A 22,425-nucleotide genomic window follows, 5' to 3' on the forward strand; every position below is an offset into this window, starting at 1 on the left:
GCGATGGCCATGATGAAGATGGTGGACATGGCGATGATGAGGGCCGTTGCTAGGTGACCTTGTCCGGTTGGATCTGGAACACAGTAAAAGATTCGATGTAGTTTTAAATGATTGTTTATTCTGATATTATTATCAATACTGAATGTCGCAGCTGCTTTATTAAAGGTGCAGTGTGTAATATTTCAGAGGATCTGTTGACATGCAATATCATATACACAACTATGTCTTCAGTGGTGTATAAAGACCTTACTTAATGAACCGTTATGTTTTTATTACCTTAAAATGAGGCATTTCTATCTACACACACCACGATCAGAAGCGAGCTAAAGTCAGCGAATAAAACACTGACACAATGATGAACAGGTAGCAATAATATTCGCAATAACATTGTTTTACTGAATAATTAAGTGGACATAATTTCTTAATTTATCTTTGTAAAGAAACCGCATTGCTTAACTGGCTACTCTCTGCTGTCTCAGACGACGACATCACTTCCTGTCGGCCACCGTAACTTCCGTCAATTCGCAACATCACCACTAGATGCCGCTAAAAATGACACACTGCACCTTTAAAGCAATTCGGCTGTATGTTACCGTGATTTTAAATCTGCTATGTTTATATAATGTACAGAACGATCCATGTCATCGGAGATCATGTGATCAGTAATTTCCCAGCATGCCTTTACCTTTCTCCGGCTGCTGGAATACAGTGGTGCTGCTGGACGACACACTGGGAGCTTGACCTGATGATGGCGGTGTGGATCGCAGGCCTTTAAAACAACAGGAGAGTTACTGGTTGAGGAACATCACACTGGTTTGATAAAGAGTCGGCTGTAATGGCACATGGTTTCAAAGCAGCTTTATATATATATATCGCCTTTGGGCTTTAGCATAGAGCCAGATTTGTTCGGTTTTCTTCAAGCCAAATATTTAAACATTTTTGTTTTGTTCAGATATTTAAATGTCGCCCGATTTTGTTCAAAGATTTAAATGTCGCCCGATTTTATTCAGAGATTTAAATGTCGCCCGATTTTGTTCAGAGATTTAAATGTCGCCAGATTTTGTTCAGAGATTTAAATGTCGGCAGATTTTGTTCAGAGATTTAAATGTCGGCAGATTTTGTTCAGAGATTTAAATGTCGCCAGATTTTGTTCAGAGATTTAAATGTCGCCCGATTTTGTTCAGAGATTTAAATGTCGCCAGATTTTGTTCAGAGATTTAAATGTCGCCTGATTTTGTTCAGAGATTTAAATGTCGCCTGATTTTGTTCAGATATTTAAATGTCGCCAGATTTTGTTCAGAGATTTAAATGTCGCCCGATTTTGTTCAGAGATTTAAATGTCGCCCGATTTTGTTCAGAGATTTAAACATTTTTGTTTTGTTCAGATATTTAAATGTCGCCCGATTTTGTTCAGAGATTTAAATGTCGCCTGATTTTGTTCAGATATTTAAATGTCGCCAGATTTTGTTCAGAGATTTAAATGTCGCCAGATTTTGTTCAGAGATTTAAATGTCGCCCGATTTTGTTCAGAGATTTAAATGTCGCCCGATTTTGTTCAGAGATTTAAACATTTTTGTTTTGTTCAGATATTTAAATGTCGCCCGATTTTGTTCAGAGATTTAAATGTCGCCCGATTTTGTTCAGATATTTAAATGTCGCCAGATTTTGTTCAGAGATTTAAATGTCGCCTGATTTTGTTCAGATATTTAAATGTCGCCAGATTTTGTTCAGAGATTTAAATGTCGCCAGATTTTGTTCAGAGATTTAAATGTCGCCCGATTTTGTTCAGAGATTTAAATGTCGCCCGATTTTGTTCAGATATTTAAACATTTTTGTTTTGTTCAGATATTTAAATGTCGCCAGATTTTGTTCAGAGATTTAAATGTCGCCCGATTTTGTTCAGAGATTTAAATGTCGCCAGATTTTGTTCAGAGATTTAAATGTCGCCAGATTTTGTTAAGAGATTTAAATGTCGCCCGATTTTGTTCAGATATTTAAATGTCGCCCGATTTTGTTCAGAGATTTAAATGTCGCCCGATTTTGTTCAGATATTTAAATGTCGCCCGATTTTGTTCAGAGATTTAAATGTCGCCTGATTTTGTTCAGATATTTAAATGTCGCCCGATTTTGTTCAGAGATTTAAATGTCGCCTGATTTTGTTCAGATATTTAAATGTCGCCCGATTTTGTTCAGATATTTAAATGTCGCCCGATTTTGTTCAGATATTTAAATGTCGCCCGATTTTGTTCAGATATTTAAATGTCGCCCGATTTTGTTCAGATATTTAAATGTCGCCCGATTTTGTTCAGAGATTTAAATGTCACCCGATTTTGTTCAGATATTTAAATGTCGCCCGATTTTGTTCAGATATTTAAATGTCGCCCGATTTTGTTCAGATATTTAAATGTCAGCCGATTTTGTTCAGATATTTAAATGTCGCCCGATTTTATTCAGATATTTAAATGCCGCCCGATTTTGTTCAGATATTTAAATGCCGCCCGATTTTGTTTAGATATTTAAATATCTCCCAATTTTTTTCAGATATTTAAATATCGCCCGAATTTGTTCTAGTAAGATATTTAAATGTCGCCCAAATTTGTTCAAATAAGAGATTTAAATGTCGCCCGATTTTGTTTAGATACTTAAATGTCGCCCAATTTTGTTCAATGATTTAAATGTCGCCCGATTTTGTTCAGATATTTAAATGTCACCCGATTTTGTTTAGAGATTTAAATGTCGCCCGATTTTGTTCAGATATTTAAATGTCGCCCAATTTTGTTCAATGATTTAAATGTCGCCCAATTTTGTTCAGATACTTAAATGTCGCCCAATTTTGTTCAATGATTTAAATGTCGCCCGATTTTGTTCAGATACTTAAATGTCACCCAATTTTGCTCAGATACTTAAATGTCGCCCAATTTTGTTCAATGATTTAAATGTCGCCCAATTTTGTTCAGATACTTAAATGTCGCCCAATTTTGTTCAATGATTTAAATGTCGCCCAATTTTGTTCAGATACTTAAATGTCGCCCAATTTTGTTCAGAGATTTAAATGTCGCCCAATTTTGTTCAATGATTTAAATGTCGCCCAATTTTGTTCAGATACTTAAATGTCACCCAATTTTGCTCAGATACTTAAATGTCGCCCAATTTTGTTCAGATATTTAAATGTCGCCCAATTTTGCTCAGATACTTAAATGTCGCCCAATTTTGTTCAATGATTTAAATGTCGCCCAATTTTGTTCAGATACTTAAATGTCGCCCAATTTTGTTCAGAGATTTAAATGTCGCCCAATTTTGTTCAGATATTTAAATGTCGCCCAATTTTGTTCAGATACTTAAATGTCGCCCAATTTTGTTCAGAGATTTAAATGTCGCCCAATTTTGTTCAATGATTTAAATGTCGCCCGATTTTGTTCAGATACTTAAATGTCACCCAATTTTGCTCAGATACTTAAATGTCGCCCAATTTTGTTCAGATATTTAAATGTCGCCCAATTTTGCTCAGATACTTAAATGTCGCCCAATTTTGTTCAATGATTTAAATGTCGCCCAATTTTGTTCAGATACTTAAATGTCGCCCAATTTTGTTCAGAGATTTAAATGTCGCCCAATTTTGTTCAATGATTTAAATGTCGCCCAATTTTGTTCAGATACTTAAATGTCGCCCAATTTTGTTCAATGATTTAAATGTCGCCCAATTTTGTTCAGATATTCAAATGTCGCCCGATTTTGTTCAGAGATTTAAATGTCGCCCGATTTTGTTCAGATATTTAAATGTCGCCCGATTTTGTTCAGATATTTAAATGTTGCCCGATTTTGTTCAGATATTTAAATGCCGTCCGATTTTGTTCAGAGATTTAAATGTCGCCCGATTTTGTTCAGAGATTTAAATGTCGCCCGATTTTGTTCAGAGATTTAAATGTCGCCCGATTTTGTTCAGAGATTTAAATGTCGCCCGATTTTGTTCAGAGATTTAAATGTCGCCAGATTTTGTTCAGAGATTTAAATGTCGCCCGATTTTGTTCAGAGATTTAAATGTCGCCCGATTTTGTTCTAGTCAGAGATTTAAATGTTGCTCAGTTTTTCCCAGTGAGGGATTTAAATGTCGCCAGATTTTCCCAGTAAGGGATTTAAATGTCGCCCGATTTTCCCAGTGAGGGATTTAAATGTCGCCTGTTTTTTCCTAGTAATCCTCAATGAAGATACGATCGGTTGTCAGAGTCGGATGTGTTTAATATTTTTCCAAATGTAATTATCCATCATTTAAGTGACAAAGTTAAGAAATTTAACTTCAGATTTAACTTCAGTCTGTAATATCTTTTAGGACGCATTTTTCATAATGTGATGACATTCTTTACTGTAGTTGAACATGACTTCATTTTTCTTCACTTTAAGTGGAACTGTAGTTTGATGAAGTATAATTTTATTCAGCATGACATTTACTGTATAACAATCCAACATTTAATATGGCACACTAACAGTCTTAATGAGCGCAAACACAAATCTGCCTCTTCACATGTGTTTTAATCAACGGGACGAGTGTGTTTTCAGCTACACGAGTCTCTCCAAGTATTGATTTAATTATGACCGAAAGCAAACAGCTCCCACACGAACAGCACAATTTGTCAAAGCTCTCATACGTTTGACGTCTTTGCTTATTTCTCTCTCATTGAGAGTGTCAAACACATTGTAAATGAAATAAATGCCGTAAGGATGGATCGCTGAAACCCGATCAGTCGTTTGGCAGAAAGCTGAGGTCTGACTTGCTCATTATTACGGCTCGAGGGCTGTTCATTAGCATCCATTATAAATCTGATGTCACAGGAGAAACATCACATCATGAAATAAACCTCATCTTGTCTTTTTAAATGCACATGATCAGAGGGTTTCCGCTCGATCCTATTATACGTGACCGGCGACTGAACACAGCGAAACATGCCATGCTAACAGAGACTTCATGCGCTTTTTATTGGAATCACATGTTGGCATGTGTGAGGTCCGCTGGTGGACGGAGAGCGCAGGAGTTTCTCTCGTGTGAAATGCAAGCAGCAGCAAGTTAATAATCTTTTTATTTCCTCAAAACTCTTAATTATTGGACACAACCTGCGCTGCGGGCGAGCATAATTTGCAGATTACCTGGCGAGTGTGAGCATGCCTTCACCCGAGCGACTCTGCATAGTTTCAGAGCTTTAAAGAGTCTGTTTGTTATGTTTATTTTTTAATTAAATATCATTCCCACCTACTTCATTTCTGTCACCACACAATAGAGAAAACAATTAAAGAGGCAGCAAAAACCCCGGGACCGGCGCGGACGTGTTTCACAAAGATGTTCAGAAAAACATTTCAGCTCTCAGATTTACACTGTGAATGCAAAAAAATTATCACAAGTTAAAATTCAACATTAGAGTAAGTGATAATGTGTTGTTTCAACTTAAAGTGTTCATGCATGACTTAAAATTCGTTGAAATATCCAATTAAACTAAACTAAAGTTAACTAAACTTAAAGTATTAAGTCAAGCACAAACACTTCTAAGTTGAAACAACACATTATTACTTATTCCAATGTTACATTTTAAGTTGTGATAACTAATCAGAGCAATACTTTTTTTTTACAAATCATGCACAATTTGATATATTGCAAATATTAGTAACACTTTACAATACTTTAAATTCAACATTAGAATAAGTGATAATGTGTTGTTTCAACTTAAAGTGTTCGTGTGTGACTTTAGATTAGTTGGATATTTCAACAAATTTTAAGTTAACTAAACTTAAAATTTGTTGAAATATCCAACTAAACTAAAGTTAACTAAACTTAATTTTTTTTTGAAATATTCAACTAAACTAAAGTTAACTAAACTTAAAATTTGTTGAAATATTCAACTAAACTAAAGTTAACTAAACTTAAAGTTTTAAGTCAAGCACAAACACTTTTCAGTTGAAACAACACATTATTACTTATTCCAATGTTACATTTTAAGTTGTGATAACTAATCAGAGCAATACTTTTTTACAAATCATGCACAATTTGATATATTGCAAATATTAGTAACACTTTACAATACTTTAAATTCAACATTAGAATAAGTGATAATGTGTTGTTTCAACTTAAAGTGTTCGTGCGTGACTTAAAATTTGGTTAAATATCCAACTAAACTAAAGTTAACTAAACATAAAATTTGGTTAAATATCCAACTAAACTAAAGTTAACTAAACTTAAATATCTAACTAAACTTTAGTTAACTAAACTTAAAATTTGTTGAAATATCCAACTAATCTAAAGTTAACTAAACTTAAAATTTGTTGAAATATCCAACTAAACTAAAGTTAACTAAACTTAAAATTTGTTGAATTATCCAACTAAACTTAAGTTAACTAAACTTAAAATTTGTTGAAATATTCAACTAAACTAAACTAAAGTTAACTAAACTTAAAATTTTAAGTCAAGCACAAACACTTTTAAGTTGAAAAAACACATTATTACTTATTCTAATGTTACATTTTAAGTTGTGATAACTCATCGGAGATTTTTTTTTTTTTTTTTTTACAAATCATGCATGATTTGATATATTAAAAATATTGGTAACACTTTACAATACTTAACATTTTTAAAATTAGTTAACATGAACTCACAATGAACGACACTTCTACAGCATTTATTAACCTCAGTTAAGACTGAAGATATTAAGATATTGAGAAAAATCAAAAATTAAGTAAGTTTAAGATTAAAACGAGAACAAATATCTGCTAATAGGTCATAAAAATAAAAATAATTTAAAGGGAAAACAAGATTATTTTTCTTACTCCATTCACAAATATGTTTCTTGTTTTGAGTAAGATTAATCTTGATTTAAAAACGAAAGTCAAACAGGAAAACAAGATTTTTATTGTAACACTCTACAATAAGGTTTCGTTTAATTTTCTTTTCCTCCTCTTCTAGAAACATCACAGACTTGCAGAGCAACAAGGCCCAAATCTGTTCGAGAACAAACCGCGATAAAAAAAAAAAAAGAAAGAAAAGAAATTAGCAAAACAAAACAATAAAAAGCCTGGCTCTCTCTCCGCCGGTGAAACCTGGAGTTAATTTGTTCCCTCTCTTCCGCAAACGATGACATTTTATCCTAAATAAAATCAAACCCCCGAAACCTAGAATGGAAACCAGACGTGATTATGATTATCACAGCACTAATTCAGCAGTGAACACACACACTCGCTGCTCTCTGTAATGTTGCAGCGGATTAAACGGCCTTAAATCTGAATGTTACGCGGGAGTGTTTCGCGCGGGTCGCTTCTGTCACCGCGCGCCTGCGGTTTGTTCCGTTCACTCTCTGCTCCAGGTATGCGCTGGTAATCAGTGACTCAAGCGTGTTATGAACGATCTGACAAACACTAAACCAAGGCCAAGAGAAGGAAAATAAATCTGCAGAATATTCACGCACCGCAAACGCGCTCGCTGATGGACTCCAGGCGGATCTTTATTGATGACCTGATATTGGTTTCATTAAAGAACTCTGCTTTCGGTTTGGTTTGGGTTTAGTGTTCTCTGTGTGTGTGTGTGTGTGTGTGTGTGTGTGGGCCTCGTATACAGCAAACCAGAGAAGCACTGCAAAAATGCTTTTATTACTTAGTATTTTTGTCTTGTTTTCAGTCCAAATATGTATAAATTCTTAAATCAAGATGCATTTACACTCTTAAAAGAAATGGTTCTATCACCCGCTTCATATATGGAACTATCTATATAACCATTTTAATGGGTTCCATAAAAAGAATTCCAAGTTAGATGGTTCTATATAGAACCATTTAAGGGTTCTTTATTATTAAACAAGTTAATTATTATTGAATAAGAAAATATAACCAATCCAGAAAATTCTAAAAAGAAATGTATTCAATTGATTATACAAAAATATTAGTGTCATATTTAATATTGCACCTCTGTATACTCTGTATTAGACAGCAAAACTTCTTTACATTAAAGATGTTTAATTACATTAAACCATTTACTTTTAATTATTTCATTTAAGCATTTTCACTTTGCAATAAACATACATAAGCTTGTTTATGCACTATATGTACATGTACAGTACTTAACTTTTACATGTATCTCTCAAATGAGGAAAAACAAATAATTTTTTATATTTGACAATGCAGATAAAAAATTTATATATGAATAATTAAAACATCTAATAAATAAATTTACACTATTAACTAAACTATAATGTATTAGGAAATATAAGTTTCATGCTAATCATGTATAAACGTCCATAAAGAAAGCTCAAATCATACATTGACTATTAATATTAGTTGACTTGTTTTTGACTACAGAAGTCATTCAGAAGCTTTGTGAATTATTGTGTAATTACTTCAGTCATAAAACATGAATTATAGAACCATTTTAATAAAAAGATTCTTTGCTCTCCAAGGGTTCTACTTTTTTTTTGTAAAAGGTTCTATTGGCCAAGAACGCCAGGGTTCTATACAGAACCTCGAGGAACCCTTTATTTAAAGAGTGTAGAGTAAAATGATATTAGATATTATGTCTTGTTTTCCAGGGGAGAAAAGCTAAATGATCTGCCAATCGGGTCAGAAAAATAATCTTTAATTCAAACAGAAGCTAGTTTATTTTCTGACCCCATTGGCAGATAATTTTGCTTTTTTTAAGCATCAACTCACTTCATTTTGATTAATTTCCCCGGAAAATATCATTTTACTCATCTAGTAAATGCATCTTGAATTAAGGATTTTTAGATATTTGGACTGGAAACAAGAGAAAAACACTGAGTAATAAAGCATGTTTTGCAGTGAGGAATGTGATTATGCCGACAGGAGACAGGTGAGGATGATGATGATGATGATGATGATGATGATGAAGGACACTCACACTCTTTGATGTTGCGTGGAGCGTTCTGACAGGAATGACACACCATGCCGTAGATGTTGCGAGGCCGGTTCTCCAGTATGTAGTACCTGAAGCAGAAGAGATGTTACGAACAGAGATCAGAACTCAACGCGGTTTTGTTGAATTAGTGTAAAGTTTAGACAGGACACGCGTTCAGCACATCACAATACACACCAGTTATTCAGATGGATGGATAGAACGACAAACAGACAGACAGATAGATAGATAGACAGATGGAGGGATGGATAGACAGATGGAGGGATAGAAAGGGACAGACAGACAGATAGATAGATAAATGGAGGGATGGATAAAACGACAGATGGATGGATGGAGGGATGGATAGATGGATGGAGGAATGCGTAGATAGATGGATGGAGGGATGGATAGATAGATGGAGGAATGGATAGATAGATGGAGGGAGGGAGGGATAGATGGATGGATGGATGGAGGAATGGATAGATATATGGAGGAATGGATAGATAGATGGATGGAGGGATGGATAGATAGATGGAGGAATGGATAGATAGATGGAGGAAGGGAGGGATAGATAGATGGATGGATAGATGGATGGAGGAATGGATAGATAGATGGATGGAGGGATGGATAGATAGATGGAGGAATGGATAGATGGATGGATAGATAGATGGATGGATGGATGGATGGAGGGATGGAGGGATGGATAGATGGATGGAGGGATGGATGGAGGGATGGATAGATGGATGGATGGAGGGATGGATACATGGATTGATGGATGGATGGAGGAATGGATAGATAGATGGATGGAGGGATGGATAGATAGATGGAGGAATGGATAGATGGATGGATAGATAGATGGATGGATGGATGGAGGGATGGATGGATGGATGGATGGAGGGATGGATAGATGAATGGAGGGATGGATGGATGGATGGAGGGATGGATACATGGATTGATGGATGGATGGAGGGAGGGATAGATGGATGGATGGATGGATGGAGGGATGGATAGATGGATGGATAGATAGATGGATGGATGGAGGGATGGATGGATGGATGGAGGGATGGATAGATGGATGGATGGATGGATAGATGGATGGAGGGATGGATAGATGGAGGGATGGATAGATAGATAGATGGATGGATGGATGAAGGGATGGATGGAGGGATAGATTCTATATAAATAAAAAAGCTTTATTTAAAATAAAAATAAAATAAAATAAATTATATCCAGTTTTGGTTCCCATTGACTTCCACTGTATTTTTAGTCCATATAATGGAAGTCAATGGGAACCGAAACTGTCACCAACATTCTTCAAAGTATTCTTTGAGTTCTGCACAGAACAGAAAGTACGGTTTGTGTGAATATGCCTTTAATAGTGAAACCCATAAACGAGAGCAACTGATGAATATCAAAATAGAGTTTATTCACAGATGCGTTTAATATGTAAAGACTAGATGAGTCTGAGAACAACTGGCAGAAAAGAGAAAACAACACGACGGAGTTCTCCATTAGATAAATCGGTTTTATCATACGCCGCATGTTTTTTCTGAAGCGAGCCGAGACGCCACCGATGCCCTCAGAAACGAAACACACATCAATGGCCTTCAGATTCAGACCAGCACACACACACACTCTGATCAAAGCCATCATGTGGGACAATCTCAAAGGAAATATCCCACTATCAGACTTTACGTCCCAGAAAGCAGAACCAGCGAGACTTCCTGAGGCGTCCCGTGAGTCTATTACACACACTCAATAATGTGCTTTTAAAAAGCTGCACTTTGTATATTTACATTGAAGCCAATTGATACCAGACCTTCCATTTTAAGTGGCTACAGCAGCGTGAAGCTGTCACGTGTGTGTGTGTGTGTGTGTGTGTGTGTGTGATATGTGTGTGTATGTGAGTGAGCGTGTGTGTGTGTGAGTGAGTGATTGAGCGTGTGTGTGAATGAGTGAGTGAGTGAGTGAGTGAGTGTGTGTGTGTGTGTGTGTGTGTGTTTGAGTGAGTGAGTGAGTGAGTGAGTGAGCGTGTGTGAGTGTGAGTGAGTGAGCATGTGTGTGTGTGAATGAGTGAGTGAGCGCGTGTGTGTGCGAGCGTGTATGTTTTTGTGTTTGTGTGTGTGAGTGAGTGAGTGAGTGAGCGTGTGTGTGTGTGAGAGTGAGTGATTGAGCATGTGTGTGTGTGTGTGCGAGTGAGAGAGTGAGTGTGTGTGTGTGTGAGTGAGTGAGTGAGCGAGCGTGTGTGTGTATGTGTGAGAGAGTGAGTGTGTGTGTGTGTATGTGTGTATGTGTGAGTGAGTGAACGTGCGTGTGTGAGTGAGTGATTGAGCGTGTGTGTGTGAATGAGTGAGTGAGTGAGTGAGCGCGTGTGTGTGAGTGAGTGAGCGTGTATGTTTTTGTGTGTATGTGTGTGTGAGTGAGTGAGTGAGTGTGTGAGTGTATGAGCGTGTGTTTGAGTGTGAGCGTGAGTGTGTGAGTGAGCATGTATGTGTGTGAGAGCGTGTGTATGTGTGTGTGAATGAGTGTGTTAGTGAGTGAGCATGTACTGTGTGTGTGAGAGTGTGTGTGTGAGCGATTTTTAAATACTTAATGGCTTCACATCACAGTTTGTAATGTTGTGATTAATTTGCTTCAAGGCTTGTAACGCTTTAACCAAGACTTTTCTGAAATCTAGTATGTGAAAAATGAATGTAAAAAAAAAAACACTTCCGGAACCAACGCCCCTCAGAGTCAAACACACTCATCATTCACTCATCATTACCCCGGTAAACACGGGCCGCACTCGGCGTCGCTCTCCAGCGTGCCCGTGGTCAGCACCGTGGCCCGGTACAGCGAGTCGCAGTCTTTGTGCCGGCGGCAGATCTCATACTTCCCCTTGGAGAACTTCCCAGCCGGACACGCCACGCAGGAGTACTCGTCATCCTTCGTGCCGTAACCACAGCTCTGAAACACACACACACACACAGTAGCAACCTTGGACAATTCATTTAAATTAAAAAGATTTATTATTGTGGTGTTAAAACTGCAGTGAACCAAAGACAGTCTCAAAAACACGGTGTGAAATCGCTGGTGTTTCTGACGTCACACACTACCTTGTAACCAATCAGATCAACGTGTGATCGTCAACCAGTGGATCTCTGTGTGAGTGAGTGAGTGAGTGGAGGCGGGGCTCATTTGCATATTCATAGAGCCGCGCATACTAAACGAGGCAAGGGTGTCGTGTTACATTCAAGATATATAAAGGCATGAACCATTTTTTTTCAAGGAAACACTTAAATATGTAATTTTGGCGATCAAAGAAGGGATGAAATGATTGACAGCTCTCCTCACAGAAATACTGCGTCTGAAAGGGAAACTCCTACAAATGCAATAATATCAGCCTGTCCTCGCCTTTTCAGTGCTAATTTTTTCTCAAATATTTTTCTTTTTTCTTTTGAACAAATTTAAATTTAACAGACAAAAACAAAGAACGTAGCTCAGCACAACATAGATATGGACAATATTCATGACATAAGACACAATACAAATAAAAATGGCTAATCTATAGCGATGCAATGGTAGAGTTGGTAAAGCGAAGATAAGGAGTCCAAATTTAAGAAACGTCCTTTTGTAGATTGAAGAAGGCAAGTTAAGTATTCCAAAGGAAAAAGCTTCATGATGAGATTAAAACGGCAAAAGAGGGTTTATTCTGGAGCAATATTACTACAAAACTGAACGGAATAGAGCTGAATAATTATAATAATTCCAGTTTATAGGGAATGATCTGGCGAGGTTCTTTTCAAAGTTATGTGAAAAGTTTGTTGAGAGTTATCTGGTCTTTAATAATGTTCTCAAAACGTTCATGAAGGTTTTATTTAGATGCTTGTCATTTTTTAAAAATGTTACTACTTGTTTAATTTATTCAATTTTAATTTATTTTCAATATAGCAAATATGAATTTTATGACTACATAATAAAGCAAATTAAAGGATTCTCTGTATCATATGTGTGACCCTGGACAACAAAACCAGTCACATGGGTCAATTTTTTGAAATTGAGATTTATACATCATGAATAAATAATCTCTCCATTGATGTGTGGTGTGTTATGATAGGATAATATTTGGTCGAGACACAACTATTGAAAATCTGGAATCTGAGGAGCAAAAAAATTTGAACATTGAGAAAATCTCCTTTAAAGTTGTGCATTTATGTTCACGATTGTGCTGCATTCACTCACAAAAATACATGTTTTATATATTTACGGTAGGACATTTACTAAATATCTTCATGGAACATGATCTTAATATCCTCATGATTTTTGGCATAAAAGAAAAATGGATAATTTTGACCCATACAGTGTATAGTTGCTATTGCCACAGATATACCCGTGCGACTCCAGACTGGGTTTGTGATTTATAGACTTAATAGACTTAATATTTGATGAAGTCTGCATCATTGATTCTGTTATTTTTCCTGTTTATTTCTGAAACAATCTGTGTCGTATAAAGCGCTGTAGAAGTAAAGCTGACTTGATCTGTGATGCTTTAACTGATGTGACCTTCAGAAAAGAATCATGGCACTTCACTAGAAAACCCAGTTGGTTTTAATCAGTAAATATTAACCAGCTTCAGTGAGTTCAGCGCTAAAGACTCGACCCGCCAGAACTATCCTGCGCCGCTTAATGAGAAACACTCGCGATGAAACATCATCCCACCCGCGAGTGCTCCGACCGCACTCATATTAGATCTGGAGATGTTCATATCATCGCATTTCATAATCCACATCCAAATCCACTCAATCTTTACTCTGGTTATATTGCACATGTTATGATAATAGTGCAGTGATGGAAACTCTGAAATCAGGGAGATGGAAATCTGGGAATGATGATGCAGTGACCAAAACTGACTGCAAAATGACTTAGTACTGGACGCATGTGTCATTCCTATCTTGCACCCGACGCACAGCGGACTTTCCCTCCACAGACGCACGTCGTAAATGGCGTGATCCGGCGCAAACGTTCCCTGCTGCTATTTTACGGTTTCAGAAAACAATTCCGCCACAGATCAGGAGAAACCGAGTCTAAAGACAGTGGCGCCGCGCGTTAGTCATAAGGGAACTATTTTATCAAACGCGAAACGCAAGTAACTTTGTGGGCGGATCCCGGCGCTATTGCTATTATACCGGCGGGATAAACGACTCTAGCGCCCGACGCAAATCTAAAATGTGTTGGTCTGAAGTCGCTTCATTATTCATAGGTGTGGTTTGGGCGTAACGTGAAATAAACCAATCAGAGCGTCCTCTCCCATTCCCTTTAAGAGCCGGCGCGCTTGTTCCGCGGCGGATTGCTATTATAACGGCGGATTGCTATTATAACGGCGGATTGCTATTATAACGGAGGATTGCTATTATAACGGCGGATTGCTATTATAACGGCGGATTGCTATTATAACGGCGGATTGCTATTATAACGGAGGATTGCTATTATAACGGCGGATTGCTATTATAACGGCGGATTGCTATTATAACGGCGGATTGCTATTATAACGGCGGATCGCTATTATAACGGCGGATTGATATTATAACGGCGGATCGCTATTATAACGGAGGATTGCTATTATAACGGCGGATCGCTATTATAACGGCGGATCGCTATTATAACGGCGGATCGCTATTATAACGGCGGATTGATATTATAACGGCGGATCGCTATTATAACGGAGGATTGCTATTATAACGGCGGATTGCTATTATAACGGAGGATTGCTATTATAACGGTGGATTGCTATTATAACGGAGGATTGCTATTATAACGGCGGATTGCTATTATAACGGCGGATCGCTATTATAACGGAGGATTGCTATTATAACGGAGGATTGCTATTATAACGGAGGATTGCTATTATAACGGAGGATTGCTATTATAACGGAGGATTGCTATTATAACGGAGGATTGCTATTATAACGGAGGATTGCTATTATAACGGAGGATTGCTATTATAACGGAGGATTGCTATTATAACGGCGGATTGCTATTATAACGGCGGATCGCTATTATAACGGAGGATTGCTATTATAACGGCGGATCGCTATTATAACGGAGGATTGCTATTATAACGGCGGATTGCTATTATAACGGAGGATTGCTATTATAACGGCGGATCGCTATTATAACGGAGGATTGCTATTATAACGGCGGATCGCTATTATAACGGAGGATTGCTATTATAACGGTGGATTGCTATTATAACGGAGGATTGCTATTATAACGGCGGATTGCTATTATAACGGCGGATTGCTATTATAACGGCGGATTGCTATTATAACGGCGGATCGCTATTATAACGGCGGATCGCTATTATAACGGAGGATTGCTATTATAACGGCGGATTGCTATTATAACGGAGGATTGCTATTATAACGGCGGATTGCTATTATAACGGCGGATTGCTATTATAACGGCGGATCGCTATTATAACGGCGGATCGCTATTATAACGGCGGATTGCTATTATAACGGCGGATCGCTATTATAACGGCGGATCGCTATTATAACGGCGGATTGCTATTATAACGGCGGATCGCTATTATAACGGCGGATCGCTATTATAACGGCGGATCGCTATTATAACGGCGGATCGCTATTATAACGGCGGATTGCTATTATAACGGCGGATTGCTATTATAACGGCGGATTGCTATTATAACGGCGGATTGCTATTATAACGGCGGATCGCTATTATAACGGCGGATTGCTATTATAACGGCGGATCGCTATTATAACGGCGGATTGCTATTATAACAGCGGATTGCTATTATAACGGCGGATTGCTATTATAACGGCGGATCGCTATTATAACGGCGGATCGCTATTATAACGGCGGATTGCTATTATAACGGCGGGTTTGCCAGCGCACGCCAGGAGCTTCGGTTAAATTAGCAAATTAGCTTCGGTTAAACAGGCGTATAATAGTTTGGGTAAATGTGTAATCTAGATTTATTTTTTCACATCTTCACGGACACAAAAATGATTTCCCTCGTGTGTTAATATTTTTCCTTGTAATAATGTATGATTTGCAAAAATTAGTGCGTCTGTTTAGATGAGAGAATCAAAGTGTGTGTGTTGTTAGTTTGTGCGCAGTACCACACTTCTCCACTAGTGGACATCACTGCCCATATAAGGGCGCCTCCATTTCCATATGTTGTTTGAGTCTGAACCATTATTCTTTTACAATTTTCATACAATTTATGAAGTAGATCCTATTCAGAAGTAGTGTTGGAAGTTTGGCAGATTCTGAAATGAATTCAACCTCTATGAAACATACACTGCCACATCACTAATGCTGAATCTATTATTATTTTCTTTATATTTTAAACATTTTCAGGCTTTTTTTCTAAAAGAATTGAATGGATGCTATCTTTTGAACTCTTGGCATGAAAACAAACTGAGGTTTCTACCATTCTTTCATGATTTTTCATGTTCATCACTATTTCAAAATAAAGGTCTGAACACGCCTTAGGAGTATGAACATATTCTTGTTGCAAATTGATAAATTACGGCTCCTCTGTCATGTATTTTGAAAATCAGTCACCAAATATGAAACCTAGAGACTGTAAGCTTTCAAATGATATATAGTTTGTCAAGATTAGTTTAGGTTTAGTATAGGATATTACTATTTTAAATATATAATGGCTTTGGGTCCACCGGTGGGCCAAACAGTGAGTTTATGTTTAAAACAAACAAAAATACATGATTTTTTAGCAACTCTTCCATGTAATATGCAAAGATCTTGTAATAGTTATTGATTTCTTGTAAAGCAGAGCCGTCAGGACTGTAAACGCTGATGAAAGCTTCACGAGAAGAACGTCTCCTGAGGCCGTCCCAGCTTTACTATTATTTTCTTGTCATTTGTAAATGTTCTCGTCAGTGTGGAAGCGCTGAGCTGTTAATTAGCGTAATGAGTCGATTATTATGCGTCTCTGGTGGGCAGAGGTGAGTCTCTTTGTTCTTTTGGCCTCCAGTATCGATTTTGAAGAGAAAAGCAAAAGATAAAAGAGATTGAAATGTTGCTACTCGACATCTGCTCCGGTTTAAAACTTATTGAAAAGCCCTTCTCAGTTCTGACATTTACACACACACACACACACACACACACACACACACACACACACACACACACACACACACACACACACACACACACACACACACACACACTCTTTTATCTCCTTCGACTGAATGAAGATCATCTTTGTCCCGAGGGCACGGGCGTTATTGAGTTGTTCAGGAATGCAGGGCCGTTTACTGTGTAATAGTTTTTTTAATGATTCATTTTTTTCCCAGTTTTGTATTTTTCCCGGAAAAATAATTCGCACCGGGACAAAAATTGCATTGTTGAGAGAAGAAAAAACATTTAAGTGGCATCAGTGTATAAGTGATATTTTATTATTACATTCAGAAATAATGTAAACTACTGACAAAAAAACTAAATATTTACAAACATTATAAACACTTTAAACATGTATTTTAGTTCCACTCACTCCACAAGCAGTCACTGAGTTTAACTGTACATCACACTTCACAATAAGGTTCGTTAGCATGATCTAGCATTAGTTAGCATTAGTTAACATGATCTAGCATTAGTTAGCATTAGTTAACATGATCTAGCATTAGTTAGCATTAGTTAGCATGATCTATCATTAGTTAACATGATCTAGCATTAGTTAGCATGATCTAGCATTAGTTAACATGATCTATCATTAGTTAACATGATCTAGCATTAGTTAGCATGATCTAGCATTAGTTAACATGATCTAGCATTAGTTAACATGATCTAGCATTAGTTAGCATGATCTAGCATTAGTTAACATGATCTAGCATTAGTTAACATGATCTAGCATTAGATGGCATGATTTTTTTAACACTAGTGGTCTAGCATTAGTTAACATGATCTAGCATTAGTTAGCATGATTTTTTTAACACTAGTGGTCTAGCATTAGTTAGCATTAGTTAACATGATCTAGCATTAGTTAACATGATCTAGCATTAGTTAGCATGATCTAGCATTAGTTGCATGATCTATCATTAGTTAACATGATCTAGCATTAGTTAGCATGATCTAGCATTAGTTAACATGATCTAGCATTAGTTAACATGATCTAGCATTAGTTAGCATAATCTATCATTAGTTAACATGATCTAGCATTAGTTAGCATGATCTAGCATTAGTTAACATTTACATTTACATTTATTCATTTAGCTGACGCTTTTATCCAAAGCGACTTACAATTGCTATATATCAGAGGTCGCACGCCTCTGGAGCAAGTAGGGGTTAAGTGTCTTGCTCAGGGACACATTGGTGTCTCACAGTGGATTCGAACCCAGGTCTCTCACACCAAAGGCATGTCCCGAGTTACAGCAGGAGTTAACATGATCTAGCATTAGTTAACATGATCTAGCATTAGTTAACATGATCTAGCATTAGTTAACATGATCTAGCATTAGTTAGCATGATTTTTTTAACACTAGTGGTCTAGCATTAGTTAACATGATCTAGCATTAGTTAACATGATCTAGCATTAGTTAGCATTAGTTAACATGATCTAGCATTAGTTAGCATGATCTAGCATTAGTTAGCATGTTCTAGCATTAGTTAACATGATTTTGTTTTTAACACTACTGTTCAAAAGTTTTGGGATCGGTAAGATTGTTTAATGTTTTCGAAAGAAGTCTCTTCTGCTGCATTTGTGTGATTAAAAATATAGTATTTTTTTTATATTATTACAATTTAAAATAAATGTTTTCTATGTGAATATAAAAAATTAAGGCTCAACCTTAAGTTTATAAAGCGACCAGAGCGCACAAAAAGTATCTCGTCGCTTGATAATCTTCAGGTTGAGCCGCTGTCGTCACTCGGAGTATGTTAACGATGTCTTTACTGACTTTCTGGGCCGGCAAGTTTCAGTTACACTAGAAGCCTCTGGAGGAGTGAGACAGCGCTCAGATCTAATCACTAATATCTTCATCTGTGTTCTGAAGATGAAGGAGAGTCTGACGGGAACAACATGAGGGAGAGGAATCACTGACAGAGTTTATATTTCTGTGTGAACTAACCCTTTAACACAGTAATATTGACTCGCTTTAGTCCAAACCTGAGTTTGATTCTTCCCTCCTCAATCTGTCCGGTTGAAAGACACATTAGGAAACTCTATCGCCCCCTTGAGTCCCGAGGTCTGGTTCACCGTTCTCCAGCGCTTCTGAACTCTTCTAGGATTTCAACACTCGAACTTTGAAGTTCCTCTTCCTTCATGATTTACAGCAGGATCTTTACGAGAGCCGCTGCCTCGAGAGATCCGTTTCATGTGCTTTAAAAACATGTTTCCAAGCATCAAATCAAAGCCAGTTTGATTCAGATCACAGCTCATTTCAACTACAGGCTGGAGGTGTTGTTAGCGAAAGTAGAAGTGTAATTTTCACTCGAAAAAAAAAAAATCACTCAGGTATAATTATGCAAAAATACACTTATTTCTGTAATAGTTGTGGTGCATATTAATTCGTCTGGAATGCTTTATTTTTCACGTGCTTCCAGAAACGAGAACGATTCTGATGGAAAAATGATTTTAAGGGGCATGTACCTCTGGAAGATTTATTTATTTTTTATTATTACCCCTTAAACCATGACTTCTGACAAGTTTTGTGGATATAAAAGGACGTTTTAAGACATACAAATATGACATACCATCAACAGATTCAAGGCCTGATTGTGTGCTTTAAACCCAAATAAGTTTATTTTTTCTGTTGAAAATAAAAGTTATTTGGAAGAATCTGGTTAACCAAACAGTTGATGTACCCCAGTGACTTCTATAGTATAATTTTTTTGTACTATGGAAGTCAATGGGGACCAGCAACTATTTGGTTAACCAGATTCTTCAAAATATCTTCTTTTGTGTTCAGCACAAGAAAGAAATTAATACAGGTTTGGAACAACATTAGTGTGAGTAAAGAATGACACAATTAAACATTTTGGGTGAACTATCCCTTTAAGGACAAGCGGCAGTGTGTTTACTATTATATGGGTACTGTCTCTTTAAGACCTGAACACGACGCGTCTAATAATATACGCATTTAACAAGCAGATTTTCTCTACATTTCCTGTTTTTTTCTTTCACTTTAGACAAAACCAACTTTGTTTATGTAAACCTTGTGTGTATTTGCCAGTATTAGCGCTAGGGGTGGTTAATCTGTCTGATTTCCCGATTCGATTCGATTACGATTATTGAAGTCCCGATTCGATTACAGTCGATTTTCGATTATTAACGATTCTCGATTCTCGATTATTGATTTTCCATTTCACAACAGTAAATTCACTACAGTAAAAATCACAACAATAACAAATTATAACAAACTTCAACATATTCTGAATCTCTATTAACATAAAATACGGATGTCCACGCATCACATGTTATATCCTACCCGCTTTCTTCAGTGATTCCATGACTTCGGTTTTGGTCCTGTTGTAGAGTGTGGGGATCGCTGTGTCTGTAAAATATCTCCGAGATGGGACGTTGTATCTCGGCTCCAAAGTGTGCAACATAGCGCGAAAGCCCTGGTTCTCAACGACTGGATGCAAATCCTTGGCAATAAAAGTTGCGATTGATTGTGTAATGCGCTTTGCCCTTTCCGAGCCGGGTGGAAGCTTTGACAATATTGTTTCCACGCTTCAGAGTTCCGTCTTTTGCGTTCCGTCAATATTACGTTATTATCGATTTTCAAAAAAAACAAACAAAAAAAAACATTTTTTTTTTTTTTTTTGAAAATCGTTTTTTGGCATTTGTGAATCGATTCAGAATCGTCCACGTCCGCATCGCGATGCATCTAAGAATCGATTTTTTCCCCCACCCCTAATTAGCGCAGTAAGACTCGAAAGATAACTTAGCCCAGTAGCAGGCGCTGTTTGACAGGCTTTTAGTGCTTGTGCGCGTCGGGTGTATGCGCTCAGAAAAGCGCGTGAATTACATTTTTTTGTCTTGTTTTCCAGTAAAAATATCAAATCATTCTTATCCCCTTAAGCAGCACCCCCTCCTTTTTTAAATCACTCACTCTTAATGAAAAATCATATTTGTGACCCTGGATCACAAAACCAGTCACGAGTCGCACGGGTATATTTGTGTCAAAATTATCGATTTTTCTTTTATGCCAAAAATCATGAGGATATTAAGATCATGTTCCATGAAGATATTTAGTAAATGTCCTGCCGTAAATATATAAAACATGTATTTTTGTGAGTGAATGCAGCACAATCGTGAACATAAATGCACAACTTTAAAGGAGATTTTCTCAATGTTTACATTTTTTTGCTCCTCAGATTCCAGATTTTCAATAGTTGTATCTCGACCAAATATTGTCCTATCCTAACACACCACACATCAATGGAAAGATTATTTATTCAGCTTTCATGTGATGTATACATCTCAATTTCAAAAAATAGACCCATGTGACTGGTTTTGTGGTCCAGGGTCACATTTAGTCATTTGGCAGACGTTTTTATCCAAAGCGACTTACAAATGAGGACTAAAGCAAAGCAAGCGAGTCACAGTTCAGGCATTGCTCAGAGTATAAGCCAGACAAGGGAGGATTCAAAGAAAAGGATTTTTGTTAAATATATATATATATATATATATATATATATATATATATATATATATTTAGGTTAAGTGCTCACGGAAGATATGATTTTGAGTTGTTTAGTTGAGATGTGTTTTAGAGACAAACCTGCGATCAACACAATTGCGGCTCTTGAAAGTGCCGAGACCTGTCTCTTTAAACACTCGAGATCTTTTGAAGTGTGATCCGACTCCGCCGGAGTGTGGGTGGCCTCGAGAAACACCAGCAGCTCTTAAAGGAACACTTCACCTCTGTGATAAGCTCATTATTGAGTCTCATGTCGATCCAAACCTGCATGCTGATTTTTTTAGGGGGGATTTCTGAAGAACTGTCATGCAGCTTTCTTTTTTTGTGTGTAAAAAACACCATTAAATATCATAACAGTAGTTCATATGCGTCAAACACTAAATCTGATTTAAATATGTGCACAGAGACTCTTATGTGAGCCTGGATCATAAACCCAGTCTGGAGCCGCACGGGTATATCTGTGGTAATAGCCAACTATACACTGTATGGGTCAAAATTATCCATTTTTCTTTTATGACAAAAATCATTAGGATATTAAGATCATGTTCCATTAAGATATTTAGTAAATTTCCTACCGTAAATATATAAAACATGTATTTTTGTGAGTGAATGCAGCACAATCATGAACATAAATGCACAACTTTAAAGGAGATTTTCTCAATGTTTAGATTTTTTTTGCTCCTCAGATTCCAGATTTTCAATAGTTGTATCTATTGAAAGCCACCGGGGGGCGATAGAGACTCTGGGTTTATAACCTATACTGGGACCAGCCACCAGGGGGCGATCGAGAGGCTGGGTTTATGAGCTATACTGGTACCAGCCACCGGGGGGTGATCAAGACGCTGGGTTTATGAGCTATACTGGGACCAGCCACCGGGG

The 22,425-nt window shown here is 37.0% G+C and overlaps 1 protein-coding gene across 1 annotated transcript in view; it reads right to left on the reverse strand.

Annotated features, from left to right (window-relative positions):
- Positions 1 to 22,425, reverse strand: part of edar (ectodysplasin A receptor) — a 64,698-nt gene that overhangs the window by 23,551 nt on the left and 18,722 nt on the right. The window contains exons 4-7 of the mRNA XM_079619671.1: positions 11,640 to 11,821; positions 8,882 to 8,967; positions 686 to 769; positions 1 to 73 (exon numbers count right to left, since the gene is read on the reverse strand). The exon at positions 1 to 73 is cut by the window's left edge and continues 53 nt beyond it. Of these exons, the coding sequence (XP_079475797.1) occupies positions 1 to 73; positions 686 to 769; positions 8,882 to 8,967; positions 11,640 to 11,821 (425 nt within the window). The remainder of the gene's footprint in view (positions 74 to 685; positions 770 to 8,881; positions 8,968 to 11,639; positions 11,822 to 22,425) is intronic.

Source organism: Phoxinus phoxinus, assembly GCF_949152265.1.
Source record: "Phoxinus phoxinus genome assembly, chromosome: 7".
NCBI classification, from domain to species: Eukaryota; Metazoa; Chordata; class Actinopteri; order Cypriniformes; family Leuciscidae; genus Phoxinus; species Phoxinus phoxinus.